Source organism: Diospyros lotus, chromosome 4, assembly GCF_014633365.1.
Source record: "Diospyros lotus cultivar Yz01 chromosome 4, ASM1463336v1, whole genome shotgun sequence".
NCBI lineage: Eukaryota > Viridiplantae > Streptophyta > Magnoliopsida > Ericales > Ebenaceae > Diospyros > Diospyros lotus.
In genome coordinates, this window is record NC_068341.1 from 37,939,331 (window position 1) to 37,955,820 (window position 16,490).

The 16,490-nt window shown below is 36.3% G+C and overlaps 2 protein-coding genes and 1 pseudogene across 4 annotated transcripts; all 3 read right to left on the reverse strand.

The window, feature by feature from the left end:
- Positions 1-1,555: 1,555 nt before the first annotated feature.
- Positions 1,556-2,722, reverse strand: LOC127800011 (E3 ubiquitin-protein ligase ATL4-like; annotated as a pseudogene).
- A 2,251-nt stretch (positions 2,723-4,973) lies between these two features.
- LOC127800731 (uncharacterized) lies at positions 4,974-8,897 on the reverse strand. The gene is given in 7 exon segments (XM_052335514.1): positions 4,974-5,495; positions 6,598-6,695; positions 6,698-6,791; positions 6,893-7,025; positions 7,161-7,267; positions 7,401-7,702; positions 8,879-8,897. Coding segments are annotated over 6 exon segments (984 nt in total). The 5' UTR covers positions 7,668-7,702; positions 8,879-8,897; the 3' UTR covers positions 4,974-5,210.
- A 4,215-nt stretch (positions 8,898-13,112) lies between these two features.
- Positions 13,113-16,031, reverse strand: LOC127798751 (homeobox-leucine zipper protein HAT5). Of its 3 annotated transcripts, none has more exons than XM_052332340.1 (5): positions 15,939-16,031; positions 15,433-15,787; positions 14,894-15,030; positions 14,307-14,546; positions 13,113-13,678 (listed from the first exon to the last, which is right to left on the reverse strand). In XM_052332340.1, the coding sequence occupies exons 2-5, from the start codon at positions 15,512-15,514 to the stop codon at positions 13,289-13,291; spliced, it is 849 nt and encodes a 282-aa protein (XP_052188300.1). In that variant the 5' UTR covers positions 15,515-15,787; positions 15,939-16,031; the 3' UTR covers positions 13,113-13,288. The 3 variants fall into 3 exon arrangements, with proteins under 3 accessions (XP_052188300.1, XP_052188298.1, XP_052188299.1); XM_052332338.1 differs by having other exon boundaries at positions 15,882-16,026; XM_052332339.1 differs by having other exon boundaries at positions 15,433-15,829; positions 15,939-15,956.
- Between the last annotated feature and the right edge of the window lie 459 nt (positions 16,032-16,490).

A 16,490-nucleotide genomic window follows, 5' to 3' on the forward strand; every position in this document is an offset into this window, starting at 1 on the left:
CCCACCATAAAACTCAAGTTTGTTATTTGTTTCTAAGTCATTTAATTTGTTTCCCTATTTGCTTTTCAGTTAAAATCTTTCATTGCTTAAAGGTTTTAAACACCTCGTCCTTGTGCTTTAGGGAATAAGTTCAATCTTTCCTTGAACTTCACTTTAGCAGGACCCCAAAGGTTAGAATGAATGTAATCAAGAGTACCCTTGGTCTTGTGAGTGGTAGTGCTTAAATTAATCCTCTTTTGCTTTCTAGAAATGCAATGCTCATGGAATTCCAACTTCCTTGTATTTTGTCCTCCAAAGAGCCCTCTTTTGTTAAGTACTGCTAAATCTTTTTCACTCATGTGACCTAGTCTCATGCTATAATTTGGTGGTATCCAAATCTGACAAAGATGTTGAAACTATAAGAGAACCTTGCAATACGTACAAACTGCTAGATTTCATGGCTTTCATTATTACTAGGGCACCTTTGGAAACCCACAAAACTCTACCTTACGATGAGTACTTACACCCATTGCTATCAATAGTGCTTAAGGAGATGAGACTCTTTTTCAATTCTAAAACATGTCAACCATCTGTCAATTTTCTTATTATTCCATCATACATTCGAATTTTGACTATAGCATTTTTTTTTAAATTCATGTTCAAAAATAGATTCTAACAAAACTCAAAAAAGTAGAAATAATTATTGGTGAAATTGTAATAATTTCACTAAGAATTTGTATTAGATAATAATATATATATATATAGATATAGAGAGTTTTAAATTTTAAAAATCAATGAAAGGAATCATGTCATTTAAATTTTAAAAATTACTAAAATCTATGACAATGTAAAAATGTATTAAATGACATATAAGACTTAATAAATAAGTTCTTTTAAACCAAACTTATTGTAAAAATAAGATTTAATAAATTTAAATTTTAAAAATACATTAAATAACATTAATTATACTAAAAATGACAAATGAGTAATTTATACTAACCTGTAAAATCTTAGATAAATTTATTTGGGACAGATAAATTTATGTATAAAAAGTTATATATATATCTTTTTCAAAAATTATTAGATCAATTTAATAAATACGTTAAAAAACTAAAAGATATAAAATTCTTTTCATATCTTGATTAACAAATACTATGGAATAGTTTCTTTAGAATAATTTCTCCCTTAACAAGTGATTTATATATATGAAAAGAGAGAGAGAGAGAATGACAAAACCTTAATTTCACTGAGAGATGTCAATATGGGCTTTGGGCTATAGAATTACAAGCATAACCCAACAAAATCTAATATCATTTATATACTATTATTGGATTTAAGTTTGCTTTAAATTAAGGCTATTATTAAGCTATAACTTTAAAGTAAGACCCACACAAGAGTTCCAATTACATTACACATTTTGTAAGTTCTTGTTGCCTATTTAGGCAAGATAAGATTCTTTGATTGTGATTTACATCGTAAATACGATTATGAAATGCGAATGTAATTGAGGATTTGATTAGATCTGGGTCTATGTGCAATTTGACTTATTTAAATTATTACTTTTATACTTTTTAACTAATTTTAGTTCTGAACTTGAGGATACCATCACAATTTTCTTATTTCACATTTTAAAAATTGGAGGATGAATTTGGGAATTTGACAAAAATATAAAATCTAATTTGGGAATTCATAAAATAAAAAAAAAAAAAATCTAGCAATTACAAACCCCACTGACAATGGCGTTCCAACTGCAAATATCTCCGATCAGAAATCATGGCATTTTACAGAGGAACTGAACTCGGTCCGAGCCCAGACCCAGCTGAATCCATCTGGTTTTCACCCGGCTCACTGGAAGAACGCTCACTGGCCGGCGTCTGGGCCTCCCCCAGCTCCACCGCAACCTCCCTCAACCGCCCACTGCGGCTTCCCTGCTCACGGCACCGCCGCCGGCGGTGGCGGTTCTGCAGATGGGGCAAATGGGCGTCGTCAAGAGCCAAAGATCCACGCACTGCGCGTGGAAGCTGTGGTTGCAGATCGGCAGTAGCCGGCACTTATCCCCCGCCTTGAAGTTCTCCAAGCACACGGCGCAATCCACCGGGCTGCTCCCTTTCTCGCCCCCCGCCTTGAATTCAAATCGAGGAAGCTTTTCCAGTTCCTCTGGAGACATGCTTCTGCTTCCGAAGCCACCCCTTTCCACTGCGTTAAGATCGATGCCCCTTCCAGACCCGAATCGGAAGGCTCTCCGGCTATGCAAGCGTGAATGAGAACCAGAATCCCAATTCCCACGAATAGCAAGATCACTGAAACGACGATCCCCATAGCTATAAGCTGTGTGGCGATTCCAGAACAAGGTCGTTCATCACCGAATTTGAACATCCATGGAAGAAGAGAAGAAGAAGAGAGTATGAAAAAGGATATATCTGGAAAACAACAAGAGAAAGGTAGAGATGAATTAATTTGGGGGGTTGGAGAGATGAGGAAGAAAGACCCAAAGCAGCTGGCCAATCAAAGTGTGTGATGTGGGCCGCCTCAGCTTAGCCTGAGAGAAGGGTTTTCCCTTTCGTTTCTTTTTCTTATTTTTAATAGTTGGAGAGGGAATTGGGTTTGATCTCTGTAAACTCCAATGGAGTGGAGTGGAGTGGAGTGGGTTCGGAAGGGAAAGAACAAATTTGTGGGGTTAGTACTGAGCAGTGTTTGATTTGATTTGATTTGTGTTGGACTTTTCAAAGATTCGTGATGAACAAATGAATATTGAGGAAGAAGTAAACTAGATTACAAACTTTTAGGCACGCTCGGTCACATTGTAAGAGTAACACGACACCAAGTGATGGCAATGTCTCTTTATAATAATTATAAATATATATATATATATTCAACTTTTAGTCATTTTTATTTATAATTTTAAAAATTCTTCATCAATTTTATTTTATCTTCTTTCACGCTTATGCCTAAATATTTATTTCATCCTATTCATTCTTTTTATAAGAATTGTAATACCTGAGGGCCTAAGAACATGTTTAAGAAAGAAATCTAGAGAAACTGATATATATATATCGAGGATAATAAGAAAGGAAATAACATCAACTAGATATTTTTTGAGTTGAATGTGGATAAATAATTCCCGAGTTAAGCATGCTTTAGTTAAGATAGTTCAAGAATGGGTAACTCCTGAGAAATTCACATAAATCCATCAAAATAAGTTGATTCGATCTTTCTTATCACTCGATGCAGAATGTTACGAGTCTTTTTCATCTCCTTTCTCATTTTAATTATTTTATATATTTTATTATTTATTTTAATATCTCCATCTTTGTGTACTTATTGATCTCTTTCGTATTATACAATCAAATTATTTTAATTATATTTTATGTATCTTATTATTAATAAAAATCATTTCAATTTTATTATAAATAATTTTTTTTTTTAACTTTGTCTATTGTATAATCATATGTATTTTAATATCTCCATCTCCTCTACTCATATTTTAATATTTAACATTTTTGTTATATTAAAAAATATTATTTATTATTACTATCTTTTAAATTTTCCCATCACATTAGACTTTGAATGCAATTTCTCATTTTAGACACTGAGGATTAGTTTGGTTGATATTTAGTTGTCATGGCACCCACACCCACCATTAGTGTGATGTGTATATTCAACTGGCAAATGTAGAGGGTGCCATTAGATATATATCATGTTTGGGGACAAGCTGGGTAACCCAAGAGGCCACACAATGAATAGTGGCCAAGGCAATGTAACATCTGATTGATGACTTAAGAGCATCTTATACCAGCTATCCTCCAAATGGACCCAAACCCAAGCTCAACTTGTGCCCTTAAATTCATCCTGCCGTGTCACGAAAATCAAACATATCATCTCACCAGATGCTAATCCAAATTTATATGTCCATATGAATGCTAACTATGAGTAATATAGTTTCTCTCGGTGTAAAAATACTTAAAAGTTTATTAAGTAAAATTTGGTTCACTTTCTCCTCATTTAGTCACTAACATTCTTCTTAATTAACAATTCATGGCCAATTTAAAAAAAAAAAAAATCAACTTTATATACACACCAATATGGTTGCCAACTAAATTGAAGGGGCAAGGTGAGGAGAGAAGTATTTGAATGAAGCCTTTTCTTACCTTTTTATAATTATTTAAAAAGAAAATGACATATCCATATAAAATTATTAACCAAAATGATATATATGCAAAATCTTTATAATTATCATCACTTTAATAAACATTCCTCTAATGCACGTAACATCGACGAACCATTATCTTATATAGTAGCTATCTTCGGATTTATCATTTGGCACATGGTCAAATATATAATCCACATTTCCATATCTCCGACTCTTTGTTAACTTGTGTTACAATGGCTAGTGGATTGGCTATCACTATCAGTATCACTCTTCATCCCAACTTTAAGGTCACGTTATAGGTGTCTGCTGGGCCATCACCGTCTTTCAAAGGGGCAATTAATCAAATAGTAACTGATTAAGATAGCCAAAACTGGAATTATACTCCAGCTGGTTAATCTCTAACCCACCAACCTTGACTACAATATATATCTAATTAGTCCTCTATCAATGCTAATATCTTCTTTTAAAACACGCACGCACAGAACGCCATAAATATACAGGGTGGAACTTGGATCCCTGTCCCTATCAAAGCAACGAACCCATGCACCAAGGTTGCTCTCCTCTGACACTCAAGTGGGGCCTTGTGCATCAAATCCCCTCTCCGATATTCACGAAGCAAAGAACCTCATATAATTATAATATATTGGAGGTAGCATCCAAAACAGTCTCTCTTCACAACTTAAAATCACACTCCAAGAAACAGAGAACTGCACTGTTGTCATCGAAAGGAATACCTTTGAATAGTCATTTTCTTTTTATTAGTTGGTTTTCGAGCATTTTCCATCAGTCGAGAAAAACGCCGCATAAATTAAGCGAGGGCGGAAAATACTGAAGCAAAGGCACATTATGTCAATACTGGCCGCTTATATTATAATGAAATCCCACAAATGGCAAGAGTTGAAACTCATGGTCAAATCTCAATGTGAATACTATAATAGGATTAATGCTTTACTACATGCTTCAACCGCTTTTCCAAACATCTTGATGTCTCACGGTATATACAAGTAAGGTAATGAATCAAACCAAGCGACAGAAAACTGACCCCTCTTAAAAAAGATGGCACTTACTAAAGCTCGCCATGCTAGGAACCCAAAACAAGGCCTTCCCGAGCAATATTGGTCACGCGAAGGACAGCTTGAGCATTTAGAGGAGAGAGCTTTGACTGACAGAAGTTCTCCCAAGAACCCACCTCTGAATCTTCAGTTACTGCAGTCTCTGTCAAGACGTGACACTTCTGATATACTGTCTGAAGTTCTAACAAGAGAGTACGAGCAGCCTCCCTGGACTCAGGAAGCTGATCACTCAGCTGGGATGCAGCTATTTGGATCAACTTGTCAATCCCATACGTTTTGATTCCCTCCACCCCCTGTTTAGTATGCACTGACAACATTCAGCAAAAGGGATACATCATAATACAAAAATTGTACATGGTTTAGCAAAAACTTTCCAGTTCTTTTGTTAGGATATGTACATGGCTAAGCAGCAATTCATCCTTAAATTAGTCATGTGCTAGATTAATAGTACAATAACAATACTACCAGGAACTGAGAATTCTTAGAGATCCAATCCCAACTAATTTACATCCCCGTTCATAGTTTAAGGCATCTTCAGTACACTTTTTATAAGTTCAGGTTCCTGCTCCTGACGAAGGTAGTGGGGGGACTACATTTTCCTAGAGCTACCATGCAATAAAAAGACCCGTCAGCCAGTCTGAGCTCAAATACATCACTAATATCAAACATAAACTACATTCCGTGTACTATTGGTAACTGATAATATAATTTAGTAAGTTCACATAACTCTCCATTCTCAGACCAAGAGTCCTCCCCCCTCCCCCACCACCTTGTTTTACATGAAAAGAAACAAAGCTGTCAAAATCATGCAAAGCAACAATAAAATCCATGCTTGTAAGTAGAGATGGAAACGGGTTCCTCAATAATCCTATTTACATACTTGTTTTAATAAATGCTCAAAAAGCCTTATGTCTATATTCCCTAATTATAAACGTTCATGCTTGTTTTAATTGAGGATCATTAATGGGGTTAAATGTGGACCCATTTACATCCATACTTGTAAGAAACATGGAAAAATGAAAAGGAATCACCGGATAATGAAACAAGTAATATAAAATAAATTTTGCATTTCCTCAGGTAAATCAAACTTATATCTTCCACAAAAAAACTAGATAAATCATCCATCCAAAAAAATAGAGAAGGTCCCTAAACCATAAATGAGGAGTTCAAGATTCAATGACAAAAAACTTGTCAGTGGGGCATAGAAAGAGAAATCTTTTTCTTGGGCAAGTCAGCCAAGAGAGATTTAAAAACAATAGGAAACAATAAAAACTTCAGTCTCTCCTAATAGGAACAACAGAAAAAGAGAAGGCATGAAAGACACATGAAAATAAATAATTAATTGCAATCAATCTGAATAGACAAAGAAGGTAAGAAACAAATGTGAGTTCTTACCAATTGTGGTACACTTCGACTAAAGCACATAGAAGCCTTGGCTCGAATCCGGGGATTCCTGTTCTTAAGATAGGGCTGCAATTTTGGTAACAACAAGATGGGGAAACAGAAGTGGTCATAGCTATTAAAGCTCTCTCGGCTGCCTCACATACAAATCGTTTGTCTTGGGAAGACTTCAGTAGAAGCTGAACAAGCTAAACATGATAAAGTGGAAAAGGCATATATGATGAGTTTAGACTAGGAAAAGAGCCATTTATGGAAATCACATAAGAAATGGCAGCAAATTATATTATACCAGAGGGTCCAAAGAATCGATTATGCGATCGCTGTATGCACTAAAGATATCTGCAGATGTCATAATTGCAGTTTTACAAACAGCACTTCTTGGATTCTTCAAAGATTTTACAATGAGGGGGATCACATTCTCCCTGTTCATCAAAGCATGATGGCAATGGAAAAGAGAAGTTAAACAAGAAATCTTTTTGAAAAGCTGAGTTTATTAATTTAAAGAATGTTCCAGAGTCTTCCAATCAGATCTGTAGGTTAAGGAAATTGAGACTCACAGCAAGCTGACCATTGCTTCCTTATGAAAAATTGCAAATCGGCGTACATCATTGAGAGCCTCACATACCGAAACCCAGTCTTTAGAATCCAGTCCAGTCAAAAGTGTCTGGGCAAAGCAAAAATAGGTACATGGACATCAGTGAAAGTTCATAAAAAGACTAAACATTCAAAATTTAGAAACAGGTCCAGTGTAATTTTGATAGCTCTGGCTGAGCATCATCGGGAGAACATATTCCTACCTTGAGACTCGTACTGACATCTTCCACATCATTCAGATTTTCAGATTCAATGTATTCAACTTCTGAGTTTCCCACCTCAACCTCAGATTTTATACTTTCATCTATGCTTATGGGAGTTCCAACTAAGTAGGCATTATTCTCTCCATGCCTTTCTTTACCATCTCCTTGCTCAGCTTGGGGCTTAGCAAAACACCCTTTACTAGAGTTTTCATTCTTCCTCTCAGATATAGGTACTGTGTTGAGATCTCTTAAAGCTTTCCCTGACATCACTTTTGGAAGTGAAAGCCTGGCAAAGAAAAAACCTGCCAATCCTTGGAAAATTTTGTCAGAGGGTTAGTTCCATCGATAAGCAAGAAAACAAATACCTACACATAAATAGAAGAACTAACCAACTTGGGTTGAGCAATATCAAAACTTACTCACTAAATAAAAAGGTTGCCCACATAAAATACACATCCACTAATATCATTTCCAAATTTTAACAGAAAACACCTGGTAAGAAAATTAAAGCTCTCTCCCTCTCTATGTGTGTGATAGCATGCAATTAGAGGGAGGCAGAAGTATACACAACATATATTACTAAAAGCAAGACTTAAAAACTTATAAAAGGCTATATAGCTATAACCATTGTCAGGTTAATATCCAGCATCCGTTAAGTCTCAACTTCCCATTTGAGACAGATCATGCTACATCCAACCTCGTCTATGACCATGGAGCTGAGGGAGCCATGAGAAAAATTCCATTGCATTATTCATATGACAAATCACACAGTGGCCAACTGTAAAAGGCCAACTATGACCATTCTACTAATAACAGCTGCTTGTATGCGGCTTTGAAACAGGTCTAGAAAGCTTCTGCTTTAACTAGGCTATGTTTGATTAAGCTTCTTGAAAAATGTGCACATTTTTCAATGTAATACTGGTAAAAAAAAACCCTTTCAAGAACTTGAAATACATTAGGATAGTGCAATACTGCTGTACTGCTCTAAAATACACCTCACAGAAGAGACAATAGACATTGGACATGGTTACAACTCACAAACAGTCCTGAGACAAGCAATGCAAAGGTTGCTATCAAGCTCATCACAAACAAGGGAAAGGAATTTTGCATTGCCTACAATGACATTGGCCAACTTCATCATTTGCAATGTCGCGTCATGTACCTAGGGTTTGGATGGGAAATTGGAAGAATCCGAGGGAGAATTAGAACAGAAATGAACAGGGAAACAGACAAAAATGAGGGAGGATTCAGACATAACAGAAACAGAGATAGAGAGAGAATCAGAGGGAATCGGGAGAGAGATCAGAGAAGTTGAGAGAGAAATAGATTCAATTATCATTCACTGTCCCATTCTCTATCTAATCTAACCTATTTATAGACTGTTCTATCCTTTCAGTTACAATACAACTTAAAGGCACAACTACTACAACAGCAAAGTACAACAACCAAAAGAATTACATATAATACATAATTACTACCATATCCTTGGGGATCCTTGGGGTCGTGACATGTAGGTGCTGAAAAGATCCTTGACTCCAACACAGCATGCATCAATCACTATAATAAGGGCAACAACTTAGAAATGATGAACCACAATATTTGAAAATACAGTGGTCTACACGTTTTCTCCACAAAACAACACTAAGATCATCGTGGAGCGGTGGATGTCAACTCTACACTAGTAGAATACCAAATATGATTTGTTGATTAGTTAAAAGTAGTTCAAAACATGCCTCGGCTACTAGAAAACAGCTCCAGTCCACATCATATTCTTATCAAACAAAAAGTAATACCAACTTTAAGTGTAAGAAATCATTGAACCTACTGAAGTTTCTTCGCTTTGTTCCATATTCAAATTATACAATCAACACATGAACATAACATGATAACAATATATTACTTCTCCATTTCAGCTTGCCTTTATGTATGCAACTACATTAACTTACAAGACCAGAAAGAGAACACCAAATTCCATTTTTTTGTTTTCAAGCTCAAGTACAATCATCAAAAATTGGAAGCTTGCCAATAAAATATGAACAACCAAATATGATAATGGAAAATCAGAAGTTTGTCAATTTAGGACATGAGGTCCCCAAACAGAAATTTTTAGGAAGCCAGACCGGACCAGCACCTTGTGTGGAGAATAAAGAGTCCCTCCATTAAGTTGTAACAGAATTTTTCAGAGACCGAGTACTAACAGCTCTTGTTAACTACCTAATTGTCTGTTAGCATCCAGTGGCTGAGATTAAAACAAATGGATGGTGAAGATTGTTTCAGTTGAAGATTCTAGCTTGTCAGTTAGATCAGTCAGTTCTTACTTTTCTGTATATAAGTAGCTCTTGTACTCAAATAATGGATTGGTTTTAAATTCAGTTGTATAATACAATTCTTAATTTTCTTCAAGTTCTTTGCTTCTTTCTATTTTTCTCAATTTATTTTAACTTAAGGATATCAAAATATGTATTCAAAAATTGGGTATGTGTAACACTATTTTAACATTTAAGCATAATATATCCTGTTTAATGTACTAGCATAAGATGTTACAGTTCATGGATGTACCTGAAATTAATCAAATTAAGAGAAAATGGAGATTTCTATCTCCTATTCACATGAGAAGTAGAAAATTTTCATTAACACAAATGAATTTATTCTTTTTGATAGATAGTTTAGAATTTGAATATTAAAAGTGATCAATTTGGGATGTGGATTCGGATGCATATCTCATACCCTTGTTCTTATCATATCTAGTGGATGTAGATACACAAAAGGAGAACAAGGATTCCACCTAACACTGGTCATTAGTAACTGAGAATGCCATAATCTGAAAAAAGAATAAGTAAACAAATCAAACAGGTGGAGAAAGATACAAAACTCAGATAAATAGGACAGTATCCAGCACAACATTGTCCCAGGAAAGCTGGTGATGCTAAGTTCTCAACATTTCACTGTCAATGCTCCTAAGTCAAAAGCTACTGAAAACTTTGGAGTTATCCATTAAGCTGCCAAGGAACTGTTAAATGCCTACTCAAGCCACAGCCCAAGCCCAGCAACTGAAGCAACGGATACATCCTCTCCCTTCTTTTTAATCATCAAAAAGAGACCAAAAGAACCATGGCAGTCACGGTCACATGACCTCTTATGAGTGAACAGAATTTTATAATAAGATAGAGTGCATTAACACGATATATATAAAGATATAATTGTATGGCTATAATTTAAGTTTGTAAAATCAGCAATGTTAGCATTTCAAAACCCTCAAAGTGATAGATTATTATGAAGGAAGGTTGTTGAATAGTCAAATGATGGTGAATTATATACTCACCGACAAATGACATGTAACAAGAGAAGTAGAAGGTAAAACAAAATTGTGGTCAGTAACACCCCCCCCCCCCCCCCCCCCATTAAGAAACTCCAATAAAATTTGTCCCAATATGCACATTGTATGCTATGAATTCATGATGGTCACTGTCACACCAATTTTGAGAAACATCAGTGCCACAAGGTTCATCTGCTAAGAACCAGAACACATTAGACTTCTCCTTGAGACAGAGTTGGTCGAAAACAAAAGTAGAAGGAACTCTAAGTAGAAGTAAGATATTTGCAACATGTTAGACTCAAATTCACAAGAAAAAAAAAATGATCTTCGTAATTATCTCAATTATTACAGGTGTAAAGAGTATCATGAATATTTAGTACTAGAAGATGGTCCACACAAGCACAAAACCTAATGAGTGAAGTACATAAAATTGCCTCAGATATAATTGGGACAAGATTGGAAATGAGTCCAAATGTTTTTCTTGCATCTCCTCCCCAAAATCAAGGCCCTTACACACCCAAAACTAACTGGCACTGCCTTATGCCCAACAGTTTTTCCAATTTCAAAACCATTTTGTCCACATCTTCTCCATGTCGATTACAAATTCATTCTCTTGCAACACCATTGGTTTTTCACCAAAACTTTCCAAGTAAAACCTAATTCAAAACCCTAAACTTGCCCTAATTCCTCCGAAGCTAAGATATAAAGCATTCCAGCAGGCGTCTTTCCCCAACACGCTAATAACAACAATACAGTACACACATTGTACTTTGCAATGAACAATGTCAGGACCTAAAACAATAATGCTAGAGATAAGAAGGCAGAAGCTAACCGCAGTAACTAACACATTTCGGATAACAAGATAGTAAAACAAGAGATCTGAACTTTCGACCAGGAGTTCAAGCGATAGCAAATGACGATAAGTAAGTTAAGGATCAGAAAATGAGAAATCAAGTGACCGCAAGATCCGAACCTACGGAGCATTGCCGGATCGCAATATCCAGAGCGACACACTCAAAGTCAAACTTCAGACCTCAGTCCTCAAAAAGTTTCAGAGCAGATTACGAGTTCAGATTTCTACAAAAGAATACTCAAATACCGAGAAGAAGAAGAAATTCTGACATTACGGAGAGCAGATTCAGAGAGATTACCACAGAGGAGGAAGCGATCGGTAGCCGGTGGTCAAAAATGCTCTCCCAAGTCTTCCCTCTTTCTACACAAAACAATGATTTTGTTGCGCGTCTATTTATATTCGTACACGACGCGCAAGATTCGTGACCGGCGAAGGGGCTGCCTCAAGGCGACGTCGTTTCAGCGACCGACTCTAGCCGGCAGACAAAGGTTAACCTGCATGTGACCTCCGAGATGCGGGGGCCGAAGCTATAAATTTCCCTGTTGCATTACAAAAATACCCCTAGATATGAACAAAATATCTAGACTGCCACTGCCTTAGATTCGAAAGTGAAAATCGAGAGTTGAGGGTTCATGAATTTGAACTTGACGCCCCACCCCGAGACAAGACAAGCCAGTTATGAATTAATTAATTAAAAATTATATTAATTTTTTTTTTATAAAATAAATTATACCTTAGACAAATTAATTCTCCTATTTTTTCATAGTTATAATAATACATACATATTATAAAAGTACAAATAATAATGCACGCTCCGTTGTAATGAAATTAAATATAATAAGTGCAATTGTACAAAACATTAAACCTACTTATAATATTATATTCCAATCATGTAATGTTATATAAATTATTATTGTGGGGCTTTATGTGTACATGTCGCCTTGTTGGGATGGCCATAGCAAGCACATGAGAGTGAGATGGGGGCGGGTTGAAAATGTGCAATCGCGAACTTGTTCCAATACCACCGGCATCCAGCACATGGCTGCCAGAGATGGTGTTTTTTTCATTATTATCAGCCATTTTTTCCTTTAATATTAATCGACTTATTATGGGTCCCCAGATAAATTTAGGTAAGATCTGAAGTGAAAAATAAAATTAATTAATTTTATACTTAGATGAGTTGGTGTCAATTGCGGTCGCGGGTTATCTCAAACGTGACACCAAATTAAACGTAAGAAAACAAAACAAATATAATTAAAAGGGATCACTTGGGATGGAGCCTCACTCAGCCTGAGCTGTCCTCACGTGGGAGTGTCACACCTTCGATACGCCATCGTTTTGACCCCGGACGATCGAAAAACTTAATCCATCTGAGTTGTTTGTTTGTATTCAGTTTGATTTCGCTGCTCTTTCCATTTAATTCCACATGCAAAAAATATATAAAAAATATATATAAACAAGATATTTTAATTTGATTTCTTGGTAATTATAGAAAATAATTGAAATATGGCAACAAAAAAAAAAAAAAAAGTTGCTAAGGACATAAGTAGATAAATATATATTTTATTATTCATTACGAGTTTACAAAGTTACAACAGATCTAAGTTTAATTTTGTTTTTTTTTTCTTTTTATAATTAAACAGCTACAGAAATAAAACATTACAAAGACAGCCATTTTTAGCGACGAAGTTGACGACAGTTTCGGTGCTCAATTCTTACTCAAGACCAGACCCACCAGCCCAGAGGCACGCCTTCGTCGTTGTGGGGGGGCTCCGCGGCCGCGAACAAGTCGGAGAGGTAGGGGCCGCCTTTCCCGCTGCCATCGTCCTCTTCCGATTGGACCTGGGCCGCCACGCATCCGGGGTAGTCATTGGGGGGGAAGTCGTAGGAATCTACACTGTCCACAAGCTGCGGGCCTTCCTCGTCCACCACCGCGCTTCCGCCGCTGCCGGTGCTCAGGCGGTCCTCGGATTTCACGTTGAGCGGACACGGGGTTGAAGCGTGGAGAACGTCAACGTCCCCCGGAAGCGGGTCCGGCTTCGGACTCGGGCCTGGTGTTGGTGCTCCGATCACCTCCTTGGCTTGCAGCTTATCAGTCAAGGCAGAAACCTGCAATTTATATATATATAGCATCAGATTCCATATTATAATTATTCTTAAAATAGCATTTTGTTCTAAATATTGATGTATAAACCTCTCGATGACACTGTTTATAAAAGATTCTATAAAATTATCATTTTTTATAACTATTAACTATTTTTGTTGATAGCTTCTTAATTAAAATAAGATCATTTGAGCCACATGCACCCAGCTTTATAAAAGATTATATTTTATAATTATGAACCTCCACACTACATCTCGGGCACTGTAACACTGAGAATTTAATTAATAATTACTCTGTTCTCCCTCAATAATCAAATCAAATTCACAAATATAAAAGCAACCCTAGTTTTCAATGAGCTATTAATGCTAGTTAAACAAGTGTCCAGTGTCTATGGGACTATTGATCATTTTACAAAAGTTGACCAAAAAATAAGGAGAATCCGTTGTGTGTGTAAAATCTTATTCTCATGTTACAGAAAAGAGACATTTCTACAATTAAAATATATATGATATGATCATCAGAATATATATGATTGACTTGTCCGATTGATCCGAAGAGTTTGTCATCATGAGATGAAACTAGCTAGTTATGAGCCTTTGTTTGTTTATAATTATATAATATGTATATATATACCTCAGCTTTGAGCTTGTCGTGCTCCTTGCGAATGGAATCATAGTCGGACTGAAGGGATTCGTAGGAAGATTTGAGCTGATCAAAGTCCCTCTCGAGCTGCTTGGTCTTCCACCGAGCACGGCGGTTCTGGAACCACACCGCCACCTGCCTCGGCTGCAGCCCCAGCTTCTTCGCCAGCTGCGTCTTCCTCTCCGGCTCCAGCTTGTTCTCCGCCTCGAAGCTCTTCTCCAGCAGATGAACCTAATAATAATAATTCACCCCAACCAATTAAACCCTACTAATTAATTGATCCCACCTTCTAACCATATCCACTTCCTTTTCTTGCTTCTTTCTTAAAGATAATATATGGGGAGAATTGGATGCTCTCATCATCGTATTCGAATATGCCTCAGATATCGAAAATATCCTTGGAATTTACGGATCATGTTCCATAAGTAGCTAGATATGCATCTTAATTATCAAGCTCGACCGCATATATATATATATATATGTATTGTATTAGAGAACAATTCTTTTTTTTTTTTTTAGAGCTATCCATGTGACTTGTAAAATTAATATATTTAAATGGGTGATTCGCAGTGACTCACCTGCTCGGGACTGAGCCGGCGTTTCTTTTCCGGCAACTGCTCATCGTAGTATTCTTCATCGTACAGTTCCTCCGGCGAGCTGAAAAAAGGTCGTCTCTTCAAGGTTTCCTCCATGTTCATCACCGATCTTGGCCCTCCTAAAACCCCATATCCAAAAGGCCAAAAAAAAAAATCTTAATATTAGTTGAGAATATATATGTGTATATATGTATATATTTCTTCAAAATATTGCAGCTTTTAATGTTACCTTTTCCGAGAAAATCCCATGAAAAGAAAATCAAATTAAAAGAATGTGTTGTAAAAATTTGAATCTTGTAGGAAATTAATGTACAATAAGTATAGCTCAGAAATCAAACTATCATTTCCCAAAAGATCTGATGCATGTCTTGTTTAGATACATAAATTAATTACACATACGAGCTTCCCATATATACATATATATATATAATCAGATTATTTTCTTAGCAATTGAAATAAAAATAGAAAATTGAAAAACAAAATAAATAAAAATAGAGAGAACAAAGAACGAGGTAAAAAACCTTGAAATATGGGATTGCCACTCCCGATAAACAACATGTTCCCGTGGTCAGAGGGGTCGAAGAAAAGGCAGCCAGAATCCATGATCGATACAGTAAGCTTTCTGTCAGATCTCCGGCGACCGTCACCGTCACCTATACACACAGTTTCCTGTGTATATAATACGTCTCAGGCGAAAGAGACCGAATAATAAAGATTGGACGTTGATGGTGATGATCTAAATCTATGATTCCGAGATTTAGTTTTAGAATAGCATGAGCTTGTGGCGGAAGAAGCTGGTGCTCCACAGCAACCTTGCCGGAGTTTCTAACGGGCAGATACAAAATCCCATCACAGACAGCAATTTCTCGGCGGGCTCTGTCAGATTTCGCCAGAAAGAAAGAATATATATTTTGAGGACTAGATTAAGAAGAGTACGAACAATATATCAGAGGTTATATAAATATACAACCTGTAAGGGAAGTAACAAGAGAAGAAGGTCAATTATCGGAAAAAGAATCTGACCAACCGGCAACTAAGGGACAGATTCCGGCGAGGACAGGTCGTTTGTCAATCTCTCTCTCTCTCTCTCTCTCTCTCTGTGGGCTCTTCTGAGTGTTCTTCGCAGCTAAAGTTGATCGTGGTGAGACCACGGCCTTTTATAGTAAAGTTTGTACTTGTGAAATTACACAAAACGCCCCTATGGACTCAAGAACTTAGCTCGACGAGATGTTGCACCGCACGTGAGTATTTTGGTCATTTTCCTAGCCTTGATTTCTGTGGTGGATTTGTAAAGTGGGTCGGCGTGGAAAGGGAAAATAAAAAGTATGTAACATTTTTAATATTTTAGGACCAATTTTTTTTAGTTTTCTTGATTTTTAAATTCATCAAAATTATGATTTTTTATTTTAATCTATTGAAGGTCTTCCAGTTTTTATTTTATTTAATTTTGTTAATGGTTTTGAATTAAGATGAGGACAAGAACCTTGGAGCCCACCTTACAACAGTTTGGAGCCCACCTTACAACAGTTTCGCCCACTTCAAAAAAAAAATTAAAAAAAAAAAGGAGGGGGTTCACTAA

Excerpts from the sequence above, each read along its gene's own strand:
- LOC127798751 (XM_052332340.1), bottom strand. The coding sequence starts at position 15,514 with ATGGATTCTGGCTGCCTTTTCTTCGACCCCTCTGACCACGGGAACATG. Across the intron at positions 15,031-15,432 it reads TGGCAATCCCATATTTCAAG|GAGGGCCAAGATCGGTGATG; the intron begins GTTTTTTACCTC and ends ATGGGGTTTTAG. Across the intron at positions 14,547-14,893 it reads GCCGGCTCAGTCCCGAGCAG|GTTCATCTGCTGGAGAAGAG; the intron begins GTGAGTCACTGC and ends TATTATTATTAG.